Here is a 20,165-nt window from a genome sequence, read left to right on the forward strand (position 1 = left end):
ATCTGATGTGTTGATTATTATTTGTTTTGCCTGAGGTGAACTGTAGGCTAGACAGGAAGGCGGTCACACCAAGCTTTGAACTGGTGGATGAGATAGGCCTACCACATCTCTGAAAGATGAATTATTCTCAGAGGCAGGATCAACACAATTATAGTGGCTTATGGACTCGCTGCACATGACCAAAAAGACTGAAAATAATAACTAATGAACAAAAATAAAATAAAATCATACATCTGTGGGCAGTCATGACCTTGTGGTTAAAAGAACAGTCCGCCCTTTTTTGATTTTCACATATTTGCAGTATTTCCAAACATTATTATTATTATTATGTGCATATCATTTTCTTATCAATGTTTTCAGTACTTAGATTTATCGGTATCAGAATCATTAGCATAGCTAAGTGTAATCACTGGAAGTAAATGGGAGCAGTAGCATCAAGCCACAAGTGATCACAGGACGGTATTAAATAGCTGTTTTGCAATCTGGTGAATTTTACATTCATTTCAAAGTAGTTTATAAGTACCTGCAAGGAGGTTTATAGTACATTTGATGATGTTTGCTCCATAGACTTGCATTGCTATGCTTAATTTGGCTATAGCCTACAGTTAAACTATGCAAACATTGACAAAAAGTCCTACGTATTCTCATATTTTACTGAGACTTATCTACATACCGGTATAACCAATTTCTTGAAAGGAGGTGGACTGTTCCTTTAAGGAGGTGGTCTTAAGATCAGAAGGTTGCAGGTTCAAATCCCACCCTTACCCCTCCCTACGCCTCCATCAATGACTGAAGAGCCCTTGAGCAAGGCACCTTACATTCCAGGGACTGTACCCAGTAGTTAGTGTTGCACCTCTTTGAAATAACTAATTTCAAGGCTGTTTAACTGTCATACAAGCACCTGTAAATGGTATCGGTGCCCTATTTGTGGGTACTCGCCGATACCGATACCACCATTTTAGTGCCGATCCACCGATCCACCGATACTGGTATCGGTATCGGTGCAACACAAGTGTAAGTCTCATAAAAGCGTCAGCTAAGTGTAATGTAATTGAATGTAACATAAACCTCTAAGTAAGACATGTATACATACAACACCATAGATCCATCATAGTGTTGTCCATATGATTAGTGTACACACATTCACAGTCTTGGCCAGCTCAGTCACTGTCACAGTAGGTGTAGGAGCCTAAATGTAGCCTGATAAACCAGACTAAATGTGGATGTCTAATTTAGTCTGGCCTCGATGCATTATACATAAATATTGTTTGTAATTTCATGATTCAAAAGGATTTAAAAAGATTTAAAAATGTTATTTAAATATGTACAGTTTATTGATATTTTTTGAGTAAGATATGACTTTTATTGTGACATCTTAAAACCAGCCTTTGGAGGAGTTGCATCTTCATGCCAGGGCATGCCAGTGGAGCGTGGTCATTAGGAAGCAGAAGGAGATTGGAGCGCAATAGTTTTTTGACCTCGCCCTCAGGCTCTCCTTTGGACTTTGAAAGACTTTATTTTGTGGATATATTTTATGTTTTTGTAATGTTGCGTTAAGTTTTCATATAAACAGTTAAAATCAAGAAGTGGACTCGTGGATTTATTTTTGGAGTGTTTTGATACAAGGGAGTCTGACGAGCGTCAAGCTTAAGTTCCAATTACGACAGTAAGAACCTGTTTCACAAAATACCGATTAAACCTAATCCTATAGTTATTCAGTGGTCCTAAACCATCATGATTTTGGGCCCAAGTTGTAGTGCAAGGTAAACTCATTTGAGGACCTTTGTTATCATTATCTTCTTGTCTTACAATAAACTACAGAAGTACATCCATCAAACTCAAACACAAGGTTAAACCTTGTCTGATGTGTTCACTAAAATTTTGGAGTTTATCACATGAGCACCTCCCATATTCCTCTTACAAAATCCTGAAAGAGCATAGTCTCTAGCCTGACTACGACCTCTAACCTGACAACCCCCCCCCCCCTATCTATTTTTCTAGAACATGAATTAGCAACAAAACGTTTGCTCAGAAAGGACAAGGAAATGATCATAAGCTATTCTATTCAGAGGCTAGAACTCACTACCATTTTTGGACAAGAAGTTTTTGGCATTGTCATGATTTACTCTGGACTCTGACTTATTAAACAATAAAGAGAGAGAGAGAGAGAGAGAGAGAGAGAGAGAGAGAGAGAGAGAGAGAGAGAGAGAGAGAGAGAGAGAGAGAGAGAGAGAGAGAGGGAGAGAGAGAGAGAGAGAGAGAGAGGGAGGGTTCAAGTCAATATAAAGCAGGTGTACGACTGAGTGAAACCCAGTGAATTATAGCAGCTGTTGGTACTGTTGGTCCTGTGTGTGCTCTTACAGTGTTGTGTTGAGATTGGCAACATGAAGTTCTTGGTGGTCGCAATTGTTCTGGTGGCAGCAGTGAGCTGTGCCAGTGTGGGCTCTGTAGATCTGGACAAGACCTTTCAGGAATGGAAAGTCAAATTTGGTGAGGCAGCGATCTCGTCACTAAGCTTTTTATCACTGTAAATGCTTCAAACATCAACTGTTTTGTTTTATTTAAGACAAAATGCAACACTCACGTGCATGGGTGTGTTTTGCGACTGTTTGCAGGAAAGGTGTACAGCTCCCCTGAGGAAGAGGCCAAGCGTAAACAGATCTGGACTGACAACTGGGATCGGATCGAGGCCCACAATGCTCAGTTTTCACAGGGGCTTGAGACCTGGAGTATGGCCCTGAACCACTTCGCTGACATGGTAAGATTGACCGACGTTTTAATTTGGTGTAAATTGAATGGAAATCTGGATGACTTCACTCATTGCTCTACCCACCTTAAACACTGTAAATGTCAAGCAGCAGTGGTGCAGTGTTGCATTGTCCCTTTACGTTTTATATCCCATGGCATTACATTACACTTAGCTGACACTTTTTTTATCCAAAGCAACTTAGTTATTTACAGAGTATTGGTTACAGTCCCTGGAGCAGTGCGGGGTTAGTTGCCTTGCTCAAAGACACCTCAGCCATGGAGTGCAGTAGGGAGTGGAAGGGTGGGAAATGAACCTGCAAACCCCTGATCTAAAGCCCATCGCCTTAACCGTTAGGCCACGGCTGAATTACACAGTGAAGTATTCAACACTTAGAGAGTACTGTGGGACGAACTATAATGCAGAAGATGTTGAATTGACTCTCTAAGTGTTGAATCAACACAACACAATTTACTGTGTAAGGTGCAAATACATCACCACTAAAGCAATGTTTTTCCAATGCGTGTTCAACATGATTTTTTCTCTTTTTCTTGTTTCTATTTTGGCTGTTTTATAGACATGGGAAGAGTTCTCTGGGACGATGCTGATGAAGGTGCCTAAATCAAGCTTAGAAGTGGAGGGTGGTGTACCAAATTGATGAAAGACATATTGTTTAGCGGCAGTATATCAATGTGCCCATCAAATGCATTGACGCTTCTGTACATGCTCAGACTCAGAGCAGCTCAAATGCTTTTACCCCCAATATGTAGCTGCAGAAATATGACATACCAATGGTGAAATGTATTCTAGGATCAACGATGTATGCTCAATAAAAGTTTTACAAACACAAAAGTTTAATTTGCATCCAATTTACATGATTACATCCAGCAGAAATGTAATGATATCGGTGGTTGTCATTGCAAAGGCCTTCATCTCTCAGCTGTGGTTGTCTGGCTGTGGTCATGGAAGGGGGAAAAAAGAAAGATTAATGAGAAGAAGATAAGCTAAAACACAAAACATTGGCTGTGTGTACACTGACTGTAGGCCTACTGAGTCCAGGAATGTGATGTTAACATTTGCTGTGTTAATCAAAGTGTTTTGTTTTTTCAATGTAATCCATAGTCTGCAAGTGAAAAATATGCATATCGTACACAGAAGCATATACTGGCACATATATGTTGGATAAACATCCGTAGATACATGCGTTTAAATCTTTACAAATATTTGTATTCAATTGCTTACTAATAGTTAAATGTTATTATTGTTTTAACTTTACAACTGGTTTATGACACATACATACTAGTCATAGAATTAGAGTAGGCCTATAATAAAATAAAAAACTGTTAAAGGGACAGTTTGGTCAATTTCAACATGCAGTTGTATTGCTCACGCTACCCTTGACTTGTCAGTACCTGGTGATGCCACATTTTTCGGCTCAGCCCTTTCCGAGATATGAGCAATTCTAATGGGGGCAGCGTTTGTTTACATTTTTAAAAAATGAAACATAGGCCAACTCCAAATATTTTCCCAAAAGGTACTGCTGTTTGCTAGTTGTCTGCTGATGTTTTATAACCTTTTGGATGTTTTTGGGAATAAATAAAAATGTTTTTTTGAAATGTAAACAAAGAGCTGCCCCCATTACAATGACCAGGATCTCGGAAACGGCTGAAGAAGAAGAAAAAAAAATCTCAGGCACTGACGAGTCCAGGGTAGTGTGAGCATTACAACTGCATGTTGAAATTGACCAAACTGTCCCTTTAAATCCAATAAAGTATGCATAGGGGTGGTGGTGTTGGCTCAGTGGGCTAAGATGCCATACCATAAATCCAGGGACTCGGGTTTGAGTCTGGCCCTTGGCCATATTCTGATCTTTCCCCTGTCTCTCTCTCCCACTGCTTTCCTGTCTATCGTCATTGGCCTACCATACTGTAATAAGAGCAAAAAAGCCCCATAATATCTGAAAAGAATTGTAGGCCTACATGAAGGGTGAACATGAACTCAAATGCTCAGAGCCATTCTGCAGTGGCATCAGTGCTGTCTTTCCTGTCTACGGTATCTTCCATGTCCTGTCATAATAAAAGTTTTATTGTGCAAATGTTCTGCAGTGGGATCAGTGGTGCGAATGCTTCACCTTGTCTGGGAGGATGAGGCCTTTTTTTGGCATTTCTTCAGGTCTCTATGGAGATGAATCAAACATATGAGACATGCACAGACTGGTGAAAATGTACACAGTAAGCCCTACCGTGGCTCTAACGATAGGACGCTGGGCTGCCACGCCGGCTACCCGGGTTCGATTCCGGCTCGGGTCCTTTGCAGACACTGACAAAACTCAGGGTGAAAAATGTTGTCATTACCATGTCAGAGAAATTATTAAGTCCCATTTTCCAGGTCTCCAAGCCCTGCTCAGCCCGTGCGTTGTGGGCCAGAACACGATCACGCGTCTTCAGCCAGATTGCTTTACGCATGGCCTCCTCTTCAGCGTCACGGTAATGTCTCCCTGTGGGATAAGCAATAGAATATAGAATAGAATAGAATAGAATAGAATAGAATAGACACTGTTTCCCTGTACGTCAAGCAGGACACATTGATGTCTCAGTTTGATGTTTTTGAGGGCTAAAATCACAATGGGGCTTGAGTCCCAACCACTTAATCGAACTTCTCTTTATGTGACTTGAATGCCTGTGTGTGCCCTGTAACATAGTACCATAACCATATTAGAAATGATCTTAATAGTGGTGCCCATTAACCTACCATAACCAGTAGCTATAGCACAGAGTAGCCCGTTTTCGGTAACACTATTTTAACAGGGCTTTAATTCCAGTGTACTTACTCAGTAGGTAAAGTGGAATAGCTGGTGTAATAACATGTAAGTACTGTAGTAGATGTTATTACATCATACTCACAATGTGTATTTTTGTGTATCTACATACCAAAGGTGCCTTGGGCCTCTGTTCAGCCCTTTGCCTCCCTGGAAGAATTCATCACTTTGGCAAAGTATTATAAAACTTGATACATGTATGTAGATACATAAAATATATAATGCCATGTACTACAGTTGTACTTACTGTACATGTTATTACCAGTTGTTCCACTGTACCTAATGAGCAGGGGCCGTTCTAGTCCATTTGGTGCCCTAGGCAAGCACCCCCTTTCCTTTTGTGCACTTGACTTGATTTAGACATTGAGCATAGATCTAGTACCTACATATACTGAGTGCCCATGACAACGTTGTGAATGTAAGGTTTAATGTTTTATTTTGCTTGACTTTCTAATTCTGTGGGACCTTTGGGCTTTATGGCGCCCCCTAGACATTTGGTGCCCTAGGCGACTGCCTTATCTGCCTATGCCTAGCGCCAGCCCTGCTAATGAGGAAGCACACTGTAATTAAAGCCCTGATAAAATAGTTACCCCAGTTTGCTTTTTAAAAGTTCATGGTGTTGCTGCTAGATTTACTTTATCTTGCCCTCTGTCTTGCTGCCAAATGAAAAAAACAATGATATGAGATTGTACCTTATGCCTCATCTGTCACATTGACGTACCTATATTTCAATAATAAAGACATGAATCATGAACACTAAATTGTTATGGCAATCAATCTATGTCTTGTAAAATGTGTTTTATAGTAGGCTGATCAAATGAATAAAATAGAGTAGGCTACTTACCATATTCAACCTTCCAATCTTGGAACTCCTTATCGATGGCAGCATCATCGTTGTTAGAAGCCATCTTTGTTTTTTTCTCTATAAATGAAAGAAGAGGCATATCCAGTAGTTAACACATTTAGTGATTTTGGGTCATAGAGTTACCACATACTGTATAGCCTAGTGAGTGTTAGATTAACATGTAACATAGGCACAAATAGTAATTCTGAGACATATAGATCACGTGTCAGATAATTGTTTTGTTTAAAACCGACTAGTTTAAACATATGTCCTAAAAGTTGTAGGCCTAAATGAATGACAGAGGCATTTTATACTTACAGCTGGGAGTGGGACACACTCAATTTCAGTTCCTAGGGTGTATGAAATAGAATACGGAAATCTGTATGGAATGTCTGAGTCCTAGATACCATGTACAGTCACTACAGTTTATATAGCATCGAGGACTACACAGGATGTGACATATCCATGGCAACCAAGGAGTGTGGGAATTCCACATTTCATAAATTGGGTGTGCTCTGACTGGAAAAGATAATAAACTCTGTGACTCGATTTTCAAGAGTTCATGCAATCGATTTTGCAATAACAGATCAGGTGTCTACTGACAGCAGCACTGACCGCACTTCGAGAAAGGGCAAAGGGGTCAGTTGTCCCGGGCCCAGGGAGAGAGGGGACCTAGAATCATCTTCTCGTTACATTGTATTGAACATTGTATATAGCCTTTGTATGGTGGGGTGGGGGGAGGGGGGGGGACTTTTTTCTTGAGTCTGGCCAAAGCTGTCAGTGGCCTTGTGTGGACAGACATACAGACAGACAGAATGTCAGCACAGATAGGGACCCCGGTTTGAGTTCGGCCGGGGTCATATTCCCAACCCCACCACGTCTCTCTCTCCACACTCACTTCCTGTCGATCTTCACTGTCCTATCTGCAATAAAGTCAAAAAGCCCATAAAAATATATATATATTTAAAAAGAGTTTAGATGATAGATTATTATCCATGCTGTTAACATGGGATGGCAAAACTAAACTTTCTCCTCTATTTTCTGTCTTTTTCTTTTGTCTCAAATAGTTGACATTTGGCACACATTAATCATGACCAAAACAAATCTTCCTTTCTTCATGATACAGTAAGTCTACTCCCCAACTGTTCTGTGGTTCTCCCCCACAGCAGGGTGTCAGATTGATGCAACACAGGCCACCTCACCAAGGTCAACAGAAGGTCAATCATTAGGCCTACTCCACTTGACCTTTGTAATGTTTTCCACAGTTTTCAGTGTTCTTTCTTTCTTTCTTTCTTTCTTTCTTTCTTTCTTTCTTTCTTTCTTTCTTTCTTTCTTTCTTTCTTTCTTTCATCTGTGTGTGTGTGTGTGTGTGTGTGTGTGTGTGTGTGTGTGTGTGTGTGTGTGTGTGTGTGCGTGTGCGCGTGCGCGTGTGCGTGTGTGCGTGTGTTCGTGCGAGGGGGTGCATGTGTCTTTAGCAGCCTGCTCTATGGCTGAGTGGACTAATACCTTTCTCTAGTAATTTCATATTTCAAAGGGGCCTTCAAAGTATGTTAAAAAGTTTCATAATAACCCTTTTTCATAACCTTATGAACGACGACCACACATACCAACATACCCAAACTATCTGACTCCCAAAAACAAAAGACAAACAAGGAACCCTGATAGCCTATTGACTGAATCCATTCGCTAGGACACACTTATGAATATTGCAGGTATTTCCACTTGCACCAGGAAGCTGACAGGGGGAACAGAGGAGTCAGTCGAGGAGGCCCAGGGAGAGAGGGGGCCCAGAATGCAGTCCATTGTATAGATTGGGTGGCCCTACCAGATGTCTTTATCCTTGGCCAGGCCAAAGCTGCCTATGCTAACAGCCCTGTCACGGCAAGCTGCATTGCAGGCATTCATCCAGAATCCAGTCATCCGGTTTTAACAGCTTATCTCAGTCTGGTCAGTTTAAAGCTTATACTGTAGTTCCCTGTGTTAGTCTGTAGTAGCCTACTCGACAAACAAAATGCGAATGTCAGTGTAATATGAACAGCAATGCAGTCTGCTGGCGAAGATGTCACCGTCAGCTCAGTTTTATAGGCAATGCAGAAGATTACATACAGTTAAGGGCAGAAGAACAGCTCTGCTCTGCTGCTGTTACTTGGTGGAAGTAGGAAAGGTGGAAAAACAGGGTATAATAACAAAGTTAAGGCTATTATTATCATTATTATGATTTATTTTTTCTAAATGGGATATATAAACTGCATATAGGCCTACATGTACTCTATATATTAAGATTTGCCTTGCTCTTTGTCGGTTGGTGGTCTGACTGCTGGAATTTGGTCTGACTGACTGTGTGTTAGTATTGGTGTGTTAGACATACATGCAGGTGAATATAAAATATGATAGCATGGAGGAAGTTGTAAAAAATGAGGTTGAAATGTAGTTCGGTTGCCAATAAAGCAAACAAAAAAAGGATTCGAAGTGTGTGAACTGACGTGTTAAAATGTAAAAATGACAGGCCCCTTTTCAAAAGAGGAAGGAGGCTATCGCCCTGTGCTGTATATAGGCCTATATATATATATATAATATATATATATTACAGAGGAATACAACTTGCACAACATAACTTACCGTACCCTTTTTTCATGAAAATGAAACCTTCACTCAGAATTCGGCATCATTATCTACCAGGAGCAGAAGCTCTCTTGAAATCCTGTCTTGCAAAACACTTAATCATTATATTGGCAAATTACAACACTATCTCAGCAGAAAAGAAGCTATCTCTTGCAAACATGTGTCTTTGCAAACTTGCCATTACATCGACACATTCCTCAATCCCTTGGCAAAGCAATTGCATAACAATTCAGTGCAAACTCCATTGCTTTAGCTCTGGACATCAATCAGAAACTCACATTCCTAAATAATACAAAGTATCAGTAAATGAGCCTGCAAACACCATGTCTTTGTTGTTCTTTGCCAACTTGGTGTCCCAAAAATCTAGGCTAGGCTACTTTAAAATTAGCTAATATGTTTTTAACTGATCACTCTGTTGTTTTGTCGCTGCCTATTCATCTAAGTCTATACGAGACCTTGAACAGTTACTGACAGTGATTGACCCAAAATACCAAGAGTTATTTATTTAAAATTATTATTTTAAAACTTAGACCTCTTTTACAACAATGTGTGTAGCACTTTTCAGGACACCTATTCATAAACTGATGTCTTTGAAAGCTGCAACAGTCACTGAAAGTAAACGAATGTGAATGAATGAAAGTAGGCTAACTCTGATTGCTCTGCCTGGAGCATAGGCTTAAGAATTGTGCACAAAATTACAACATAAAACTTTGATGAATAGGCCTAAATAGTAGAGATGGGACAAAGGCACTAATTTGCAAGTCACAATAAGTCTCAAGTCCTTCCAATCAAGTCCGAGTCAAGTTACAAGTTCAGACACATTTGACCAAGTCAAGTCCAAGTGGTACCAAAGCCAAGTTAAGTCTAAGTCTCATTTTTTAAATGAAGTCGCCTACTTAACATCAAACATGTAGGCTACGCACAATTTTCACATCTACTTTTGGCCCTAAATGCATTACCTCTCCACAATAGGCATGTCCCCCTTTGACAGTCCCGTTACAAAGCAGTAGCCTAGGCCTACTGGTACTGGCTAAGGGCGAATAATTTAATTTTCTTTTTTTCATGTAATACTTTGTAGGCTTAAGTGTGTCAAAGGTATTAGGGGAAAAAAAGAGAAAAAACTGTGTCCTAAAACAAATCCATGGTGCGCTTTTTCCACAACCCGAAACTCACATCGCCCCCAGCAGAGCTATAGCTTAGGCTAAGCACATCGCTTAGGGCCTCAACCACTTTGATCCCAAAATTGGGTCCTCCTAAATTGAAAAACGTCATGAAAAATGATTAAATTACGTTACAAAACATACAGGTCCTTCTCAAATAATTAGCATATTGTGTTAAAGTTCATTTTTTCCCCCCATAATGTAATGATAAAAAATAAACTTTCATATGTTTTACATTCATTGCACACCAACTGAAATATTTCAGGTCTTGTTTTGTTTTAATATTGATGATTTTGGCATACAGCTCATGAAAACCCAAAATTCCTATCTCAAAAAATTAGCATATCATGAAAAGGTTGTCTAAACAAGCTATTAACCTAATCATCTGAATTAACCAATTAACTCTAAACACTGGTAAAAGCTTCCTGAGGCTTTAAAAAGTCTCACCCTTGTTCATTAGGCTACTCAAAACCGCAGTCATGGGTTAGACTGCTGACCATTGACTTTCAGTGGGGTTTCATTTCTGGCAAATTAGAATTAGATTTTTGTTAAAAATAGAAAAACTTGGTATGGAAATCTATGGAGTATAATGAAGAGGGAAGTGTGAGTCACCAGATCAAAGAACAAAAAAGAGCTGACAGCTAAGAGCTAAGCATCAATGATATCTGGGCTTTCATAACCCTCAAGCAATGCCACTGCCATTGACTTCAATGTTAAACACAGTCAGGTCAGCAGTCTAACCCATGACTGCGGTTTTGAGTAATGAACAAGGCTTTTTTGTTTTGGGTTTTCATGAGCTGTATGCTAAAATCATCAATATTAAAACAAAACAAGACCTGAAATATTTCAGTTGGTGTGCAATGAATGTAAAACATATGAAAGTTTATTTTTTATCATTACATTATGGGGGAAAATGAACTGTAACACAATATGCTAATTATTTGAGAAGGACCTGTATTTATTAGTTATCAAAAGGGCAAGGCCCATCATTTTTCGGGCATAGGCTACTGGATTGTTATTAGTATTCTCGTTGTTGTTAGTAGTAGCCTAGTAGTAGGGCCTAGTAGTAGCCTAGTAGTTGAGGGGGGGTCTCCTGCCCAATTATGCGTAGGGCCTCCAAAACCTTAGCTGCGGCCCTGTCCCCCAGTCATGTGATAGCCTACTGCAATCTCCGTTAAGAAACTGCTGCTGCTGGTGCCCAACTCGGAAGCTCAGCACGTTGAAACAGCGCTCCGTAAGTACTAGCCTTCCTTCAGATCACTTGCAATGCTATCTGTTCTTGTGCAACGATGTTGGAATAAAATGTGTTCTGTTGTTCCTTGCCTTGCTTTGGTGTCGTCCAGCTATGATTCTAGTTTAAATGAGAGGCTACCGTTAAAGTGTGTGGTGATGTAGCCAGCCAGCGCGAGGGACGCAGCGCATTGTAGTAGCAGCTGTTTGGTGGAGAACCGAAAGTAGAACACCCGATATGTCACTTTTTAGTATTTACCCATGGACGTTTAGGCTAGGTCTTTTATCCATGTATACCCTCGAAGACCGTAGACTATCTAAGGTTAACATTGGGTAACAACGTTTTGAGCTTTTTTCTGCTCATGACGGTGTGTGAAAATGTGGAGAGGATTAACTAGCCTACTAGACCGTACACAGCTGGTTTGATTTTTTCCTTTCCCACAAGTTAGACCTGCTAATACGCCGCTAGAGGGAGATGTAGGCCTATCACTACATGGGAAGATATTTTTTGTTTTCAGTGATGGAGGTAGGATTGAAATAAGAGACTGTCCACTCTGCCACATTTTTTTTAACCTACATCCTCTATCTCTGTGTGTACTTTATCTGTGTGTACTTCATTAGGTATTTTCACAGTAGGCCTACCCTGCACCTGCCTCATTTTTTGAAGCCTACTTCTTGTTAGTTTTGCCAGTAAACATGTTGTCTGAGGTCCTTAGGCTAGTACAGGACGGTGCATGCAAGGCTATAGGCCTAATAGTAGGCCTAAGCCTTCTCTTTCTTCGAATGCCTAGCCTACAGATGTTGAAATTCTGTAACAATAAATAAATAACCATCTGTATACATTCTTCTTCCCTGCAGAGACGAGACGAGAAGAGAATAAAGATGGCCACTGACATAGACCAGGAGTTCCAGGAGTGGAAAGTCAAATTTGGTCAGTTCTTCAAGCCCCTCATTCTTCTGATTCTATTCTATTTCTCTACTAGCCTATTCATGGTTTGTGCTCTTTATTTGTTCAGCAGAACAATACATAGGCCTAGCACTCACAATTTGCATTGCACACTCCCACACACAATAATTTAACCGTGATAATGCCCATTATGGTAAAGACTTATCATTGCTAAATTACTAAAAGCATGGTCCTTGGCCCTACTTAACACTGCACACAACTAGCATTACTATTTCCTTTCACATACAAACAAGGCAGTGTCATAATATTAGAGTATTAGGGTAGGCTAAGGTCTTTAGGGTATAAGCGGGGGTTAAATTGGGATTTACTATGTTTGAGGGGCTCTGGTCTGAAATTGGAGTTAACACATTGGTTGAATTTGTCTCCGTTGTTTTCATACCAGAGGATCTGTACCAAAGCAGGGCAGATGCCTATACTACAAAGCTGGTTCAGGATAAGTTAAGGTTAAGTTAAGAGGTAAATCATCTAATACAGGAGCTTTTCTTAAGAAAAAGAGGACTCTTCTATTAGATGTTTTACCTTAACTTAGGTAACTTAACCTTAACTTATCCTGAACCAGCTTTGTACAGTAGTATAGGCCCCAGATGAAGAGGTCTGAAATCCCCCCCTTGTTCACTCATGCATGCAGCATGGGATGGTGTGCACTGAATGTTCCAGGCTAACCAGATGCCCTTATTTTTCATCTTTCCAAACACGCTTATCTCTATCGTTTGATTGTTCCGAACTGATGAGCGTTTACAAAAGGTTTTGTTGCTTTTGATTTGTCATGGTCACAGAGGACCCTGGCTAGGTTTGAGTCCGGCTTGGTTCATATCCCAGCCCTGGCTAGGATTGCCACCTCTGTTCAACACAAAACCTGGACTTTATCAAACTTGATCGACCTATTTGCTTGTATGCAGTGCCATCTGTCATTTAGTGTCTGGGATTTTTTTTTTCTGGGACAGACCATTAAAAACTGAGCACATCAGGGAAAGCTTGGACAGGTGGCAACACTAGTCTGTCTCTGTCTCTCTCTCTCTCTCTCTCTCGCTCTCTCGCTCTCTCGCTCTCTCGCTCTCTCTCTCTCTCTCTGTGTGTATCTCAGTCTCCTCCTGCTATAAGATTTGATTCTCAGTAAGGACACCAAAAAGCTCGTTATAAAATCTACAGCATGTATAGCAGTGCAACTAGGTCGACTTGTATTGTTATTTGTTTTTCAACATTTTAAAATCTATTTGTGTATGTGTGTGTTTGTACCGTATGTGTGTTTACTGTATGTATGTGGGTATGTTATGACCGGTTTATCTTCACTTCCTGACCTGTCCTTGTGCCCCCTATAGAGAAGAGCTACTGCTCCCCTGAGGAGGAGGCCCGGCGTAAAGCCATCTGGGCCGACACCCGCACCAGAGTTCTGGCCCACAATGCGCGCGCAGAGCAAGGCCAGGAGACATACACCCAGGGCATCAACCACTTTGCAGATATGGTGAGATGCCATCGTCCTTCTTTTAATTTAAATCATGTTATCGTAATACATTGTCATTTCATTTTTAACACATCACCATCTTTTAAAAAACCCCAAACCAGACAAAATTGTACTTAGGCTACTTGAGACTTCTACTGTTGGTTTCCTTTGAAAATGGTCGCGTGATTCACACAATTTGTGAATGTGAATTTGCATGAAACGTCAGTTCAGCTGCAGTACTGGTAACAGCAGCTGGGGGGCAGCATCGGATCACTAAATCTACATTCACACATGTCACTACAAGTTACTTGCTCAGTGAGAGAGTCAATAGAATGATGTGTTCCAGCAAAGCAAGGTCTGGACAGGTGAGGAGAATACAAGTGATGTGATGTGGGCAGATCCTGAGATAAAAAATATTTTGGAATGCAGAGTTCAGATTAATCTGCCTTTATCGTCAGTTCTGGCAGGCCATGATAGTCAAGAGGTTGCTGCTTATAATTTGTCTCAGGTGCTAGATCATCTGATCAACTCACTCCTCACTGGTCAGTTTAAAATTTGGCATCTTATAAAAGTTCTCTACTTTGTTCCCAACTCTTGGCTGCTCGACTCTTCGCAGTCCACCACCTCCTCTGCTCCACCTTGTTGTGCATGACATGGCATAAGCTACCCCTGGTCATCAAAGATCTGGAACTCCTATGCACAGCCAGGTTCCAGGTGCTGGTGAAGTGCAGTTATCAGTAATCCATAGTAGAAAAAGAAGGATCACCGCACACTGGTGGACTTAGTTTTTGCTGTTTTTATTTAGGTGAACAACGCGTTTCGCATTGCGCTTCGTCAGGTTCACTTTGACATTCGCATACCTCCCACAGGTGAAATAGGTGATTACCGGGTCACATGACCTCACCAGAATACCGTGACAGATCACAATGAAAATAGTAATATAAATAGAAATTCACATTTCATAACACTACAGCCACTATCTTTGAGGATACATTTGTTACATTAATTCCCATTTAGCCTGGCAAGCAAATTATTTTAGAAATATACAACATTTATCAGAAGGGCTTCAAATAGTTCAAAAAGTTAATTTAGGGTCATGTTGCTCTTAATAACCTCTGTGTAAAAGTGCATAGTGCAAAACCCAATGTGCAAAGATGCAGTGTGTAATAAATATATACATATATACATTAAAATCTATACATTAACAATTCATGTTGTATCCCTTAATTTCAATCTATCCCTTAATTTCAATCTATAGGATCATCAAAAAAGTGGGGATGACTAAAAACTTTGGTGTCAAAGGTGTGAGAGCAACATGCGCATTTCCCGCATCTGAAATTGCCATTCAGTCCTCTATCAAGCCAAGTTGTTTTAGGGGTTTCCATGTATGTGGAGCTGACCACAATGTCTCTTATGTTCTGGCCTCTTTTAAAGCAGAACCTTGGTGGTGATGATGAGAGGTGTTGTAAGCTAGGATCACACTGTAGAATATTCCAATGTTTTTTGATAATGTTTTTGACTTGTTTTGATGCCGTGGAATATTCAGTCACAAATGTAATTCTGTCGTTACCATGTTTGGGTCTAGGATCAAGTAGTGACATTCTGTCTCTGCCATGGGCTTTTTCAATGGCTTCATCAATGAGTGTTGGGTCATACCCTCTTTGTTGAAAACGTTGGGCCATTTCATTAGCTTTGGTATCAAAATCGTTTTCGTTGCTGCATATTCTTCTGAGCCTGACAAACTGTCCATAAGGAATATTTTTAATAGTATGGTCAGGGTGGAAGCTTGATGCATGTAAAATCGTGTTCCTATCTGTGTCCTTTCTGTAGATAGAGGTTTCCAACCTTTTTTCAGCATTCACTGATATGAGTAAGTCCAGTGTGCGGTGATCCTTCTTTTTCTACCCCTGGTCATGTTGCCTGCTCCGTTCATGGGGGATTTGTTTGCTCTTCTAATCTTATTTTGGATAAGTGTTCCCTATGCTGCAGCTGTCCCCTGAAATTCTGCTTTCCTTTGTTCACATGGAAAACCAGGGAACTCCTCTCTGAACAGAGCCATACTGCCAAAGTGTAATTCATAACTATTCAAATAATAATATAGCATATAGAATAAAGACATTGCATTCAGAATTTCCTGTCTTGTATTTCTTGACTGTAATGGACCTGACAGAATTGACGGTTAACTTCTCGCTTTTGCAGTGGCAGTTAAAACCCACTGGAACATTAGCGACTGTTCCATGAGTGATTGAGGAACAAGCCATTGAGCTAGAAGCGAGTAACTTGCAGCAGCATGTGTGAATGTATCTTTAAGTCAGAGCCGTGTATCAGATTACACAGCTTTGACCCAAGTCAGAACGCATGTAACGCCAGAACATCAATTTTTAGCCTAATCAGTTAAATTCACACTTGTATGGGGTAAGATACTGAGATGTTTTGCAACATGTAAAAGGGAAGTCACTTGCGCTCTAACCTTCTTGGTGCTTCCAGTCCAGGACGGTAGATAATGGAAAGTAAACTGGTCCACTTCAGAAAGACTAGGCCAGGGATGATGACTGGAGCACTCAGATACTTTTTAGTTATTTTATTGTCGTTTCGACGCAGTACTCTGACGTTTCAACCCAGTGCGCGTCTTCTTCAGTCTTTATGTTTGCGCCACACAAAATAACTAAAAAGTATCTGAGTGCTCCAATCATCCCTAGCCTAGTCTTTTTGAAGTGAACCAGTTTACTTTCCATCTTTTGAAACATGTTTAGATATTTTGACCTTATTGTACACCGAAGAAGGCACACGCCGAAATGCATTTGTGCAATAATAACACAGTTTTTTTTTCTAAAAATAGGCCACCACACCTTGCATGAATTGAGTTGAACATTTGATCCAGCACCCTCACAGTCTAAGTATTTAAAAGTGAAGCCTGCTCCAAGCTGAACAATTGACTTTGACCTTATACAGTACAAAGTAATGAGCAGTATCTTGTCAATGGTCCTCAACAGACACCTGAAGAGGTCTGCTGCTGCATGGGGAGTAAACCAAAGGCGCAGTGCGGCTCAGGCAGTGAGGGTAAGTGGAACACCTTCTCTTCCTGTACACCTCTTCTCATAACTTTTATAAAGCACAATTTCAATGGAAGTCCTTTTCATTTCAAATGAAATAAACACACAAAATATGTATTTCTCGAACGAGACACAGACACACACACACAGACAGACACACACAGACAGACAGACACACACACAGACACACAGACACACAGACACACAGACACACAGACACACAGACACACAGACACACAGACACACAGACACAGACACACAGACACACAGACACACAGACACACAGACACACAGACACACAGACACACAGACACACAGACACACAGACACACAGACACAGACACACAGACACACACACAGAGACACACACACACACAGAGACACACACACACACAGACACACACACACAGACACACAGACACACACACACAGACACACAGACACACACACACAGACACACAGACACACACACACAGACAGACACACACACACAGACAGACACACACACACAGACAGACACACACACAGACAGACACACACACAGACAGACACACACACAGACAGACAGACACACAGACAGACAGACACACAGACAGACAGACACACAGACAGACAGACACACAGACAGACACACAGACAGACACACACAGACAGACACCATTCAGCTCGCAGCTTTATGGAGTATTTGAAGTAGCACGATTCACTTGAGCTTCCTGGATGAAAACAATCACAATTAATTTCAATTAATTCAATTCCTACTACATCGTGTTATTTAGTTTACACATTTTTCACCTCTGTTTTCTGGCAGATCATGATCATGATCACGGACATGGACATGGACATGGTCACGGACACGGACACGGACACGGACATAGCCACTAGGAGCCATTGTCACTGCAGAGACGGTATACCAGAGGGGCCTCTGCGAAACTGCAGCTCTGCTCAACGTTTCCGTTTTTTCAAATACAGTACATGAAAGCTGTTACAGTACATGTTTAAAAGCAGAAGTCTACAGTGTCATTATGGGCTCTATACACAGGTCATTGTGTCTCTTAGCACTCCAGGGCTCAGCTCCAGCGTCTCAACTCCTTAAGTACATGAAGTGATATAAAAGAGATAATCATGACTATTATGATTGAAATAATTTAAAAAAAAAGAACAATCGCCATCTCTGTATCAAAGCCAATTGAATCACTGGTAGAGTTGATGTAAGAATTAATATCTAATCTCAGCAATCAAACATGGCCTTCTCTCTCTCCATGTGGTATTATTATTATTATCACTACTACCAGGGCTCTAAACTAGCACCAGCCAAATGCGGGTGAAATTTCAGCTTGGCTGGTAGAAAAGACCAACTTACTACTAGCCACTTTGTCCCATTTGTCAGAATGTGTTTGGCTCGTAAGATTAACATCTACTGTACTAGCCATTTTGGCTGGTGAAGAAAAAATTAATTTAGAGCCCTGACTACTACTACAAACCTCATCAGCCATCCCCCGTCATCAGAGGTGGACATCCTGTCATGTTGCTTTGATCATGTTGCTTCTGGTTTCTCATTTGGGTTGCAGAATATCAAACGCTTCAACACCAAATGAATAGGGCTGCATGACATTGTGTTTGAGTCTTGAACTTGGACCCACCTTATGATTGGGATCTGGGATTATTTATGTCGGTATGCACACCTTGTTTGTTTACAAAGTACTATTCTGGGATGCATTTCTCGAAAGTGTAGTTTTTAGCCAGTTAGCAACTTGGGTAGTTGTCAATGGGAAATTGCATTGGAAACAACAAAGTGGCTAACATAGTTAGCAACTACGCTTTCGAGAAATGCAATCCAGTTCTATACAATATGTCTGTGAAGACTGAATTGCTCCTTATGCACATGTAAAATGGACATGGAAAACTGAGAGGATATGATGTGGGTAAAACTTGATTGCACTATTAAATTCTTTTGATTTGCACAACCTCATCTCTGCCCATTTGGTTCACTCACTCACTCACTCACTCACACTCATAGGCTGCCTGCTCGATACACCAGCCCATATACTCAGATGTGTGACATAGAAAAATGATTTAGATTTGCTAAAGAAGATGGCTTTGTTTTAATGTAACTACAACAAGGTTAGGCTTTCATTATGACTTCCAACACCATCTTTTATGCACAGTCATCAAGTTTTGTTTCGAAAGTTACAGTAAGGACGGGGTCCCCAGGAAGCTTGGCTCTCGATCATGTGTTCAGTGACCTTGAGAATGGAAAGAGCTGGACTAAAGCTTATCTTATGTGGTTTGTTGAGACCATGCTACCTAGGACTCCATTTCTCGACAGTATCGTAGCTAACTAGTTAGCAACTTAGTAAGTTGCCAATGGGAAATTGCATTGCAACCAAGTAAGTTGCTAACTTAGTTAGCAATGACACTGTCGAAACGGGGTCCAGAAGTATTGGGAGATTGTGTGTGATTATGCTAATGTGACGCCATGTGTGTAGCTCCATTTAGACTTCCCCTTTGCTCCTGTGGCTCTTGAATACATAACACAAGATAAGGTATAGGAAATGCAAGTTGATTATAATGATAATGAAACGCAATAATCAGGAGCCTAATCATATGATTGCATATGATTGGAGACATGCTTCCTCTCTCTCTCTGATGTAGATAAGTAATATTCAAAAATAATAACACCAACGGAGACGTTTATGTTTATTATTTAATTATATGATTATATTACAAAGAATTAAAAAACGTGTTGTTGCTGTAATCAACATATCATGGTTTATTATAAGTCTACATACCCCTCTTCAAGTGACAGGTTTTCTTGGTGTAAAACAATGACGGAAAGACAAATAATTTAACTTTTTCCACCTTTATTATAAGCCATAACCTGTACAATGCAATTGAAAAACTTAAAAGGGGGAAATGGAAAATAAAAAACAACATGGTTGAATAAATATGCACACACCCTTAAACTAATACAGTACTTCGTTGCAGCACATTTGGCTTTTATCACAGCACTCAGACATTTTGGGCAGGAGTGTGTCACATCTTGTTGTGGCTATGTTTGCCCATTCCTGAAATGTCTCCAAATGTGACAGATTGCAAGGGCATCACGTGTGCACACTGCCACACTCCTCTTCAGATCTTTGAAGGGATTCAGGTCTGGACTCTGGGCCATTACAAAACCTCAATATTATTCTGATGAAGGTATTCTTTTGTTGTTGCTTAGGATCATTGTCGTGCTGAATCATTAAATTCCTCTCAGCTTTCTAACAGGAGGCTGAAGGTTTTGA

General features: G+C 40.5%; 3 protein-coding genes across 3 annotated transcripts; 2 read left to right on the plus strand and 1 right to left on the minus strand.

The window, feature by feature from the left end:
• The first annotated feature begins 2,328 nt into the window (after positions 1-2,328).
• On the plus strand, positions 2,329-3,404 carry LOC134435299 (cystein proteinase inhibitor protein salarin-like). The gene is made up of 3 exons (XM_063184183.1): positions 2,329-2,490; positions 2,616-2,758; positions 3,324-3,404. The coding sequence occupies exons 1-3, from the start codon at positions 2,385-2,387 to the stop codon at positions 3,402-3,404; spliced, it is 330 nt and encodes a 109-aa protein (XP_063040253.1). The 5' UTR covers positions 2,329-2,384.
• A 172-nt stretch (positions 3,405-3,576) lies between these two features.
• LOC134435066 (cystein proteinase inhibitor protein salarin-like) lies at positions 3,577-11,701 on the minus strand. Its single transcript, XM_063183823.1, has 5 exons — positions 11,680-11,701; positions 6,409-6,486; positions 5,101-5,243; positions 4,878-4,922; positions 3,577-3,700 (listed from the first exon to the last, which is right to left on the minus strand). Exons 1-5 carry the CDS (start codon positions 11,681-11,683, stop codon positions 3,683-3,685), a joined length of 288 nt encoding a protein of 95 aa, XP_063039893.1. The 5' UTR covers positions 11,684-11,701; the 3' UTR covers positions 3,577-3,682.
• On the plus strand, positions 11,359-18,850 carry LOC134435064 (cystein proteinase inhibitor protein salarin-like). The gene is made up of 5 exons (XM_063183821.1): positions 11,359-11,424; positions 12,279-12,351; positions 13,707-13,849; positions 16,822-16,888; positions 17,690-18,850. The coding sequence occupies exons 2-5, from the start codon at positions 12,303-12,305 to the stop codon at positions 17,761-17,763; spliced, it is 333 nt and encodes a 110-aa protein (XP_063039891.1). The 5' UTR covers positions 11,359-11,424; positions 12,279-12,302; the 3' UTR covers positions 17,764-18,850.
• The last annotated feature ends 1,315 nt before the right edge of the window (positions 18,851-20,165 follow it).

This window comes from Engraulis encrasicolus, chromosome 19 (genome assembly GCF_034702125.1).
Source record: "Engraulis encrasicolus isolate BLACKSEA-1 chromosome 19, IST_EnEncr_1.0, whole genome shotgun sequence".
Classification (NCBI taxonomy): Eukaryota; Metazoa; Chordata; class Actinopteri; order Clupeiformes; family Engraulidae; genus Engraulis; species Engraulis encrasicolus.

What these genes read in the sequence shown, in the direction of transcription:
- LOC134435299 (XM_063184183.1), top strand. Translation starts at nt 2,385, where the DNA reads ATGAAGTTCTTGGTGGTCGCAATTGTTCTGGTGGCAGCAGTGAGCTGT. An exon ending in GGAATGGAAAGTCAAATTTG is followed by an intron (nt 2,491 to 2,615) that starts GTGAGGCAGCGA and finishes GACTGTTTGCAG; the next exon opens with GAAAGGTGTACAGCTCCCCT. An exon ending in TGAACCACTTCGCTGACATG is followed by an intron (nt 2,759 to 3,323) that starts GTAAGATTGACC and finishes GCTGTTTTATAG; the next exon opens with ACATGGGAAGAGTTCTCTGG.
- LOC134435066 (XM_063183823.1), bottom strand. An exon ending in AGATTGGAAGGTTGAATATG is followed by an intron (nt 5,244 to 6,408) that starts GTAAGTAGCCTA and finishes CTTATCCCACAG; the next exon opens with GGAGACATTACCGTGACGCT. An exon ending in TTAATAATTTCTCTGACATG is followed by an intron (nt 4,923 to 5,100) that starts GTAATGACAACA and finishes TCATCTCCATAG; the next exon opens with AGACCTGAAGAAATGCCAAA.
- LOC134435064 (XM_063183821.1), top strand. Translation starts at nt 12,303, where the DNA reads ATGGCCACTGACATAGACCAGGAGTTCCAGGAGTGGAAAGTCAAATTT. An exon ending in TCAACCACTTTGCAGATATG is followed by an intron (nt 13,850 to 16,821) that starts GTGAGATGCCAT and finishes GGTCCTCAACAG; the next exon opens with ACACCTGAAGAGGTCTGCTG. An exon ending in GTGCGGCTCAGGCAGTGAGG is followed by an intron (nt 16,889 to 17,689) that starts GTAAGTGGAACA and finishes GTTTTCTGGCAG; the next exon opens with ATCATGATCATGATCACGGA.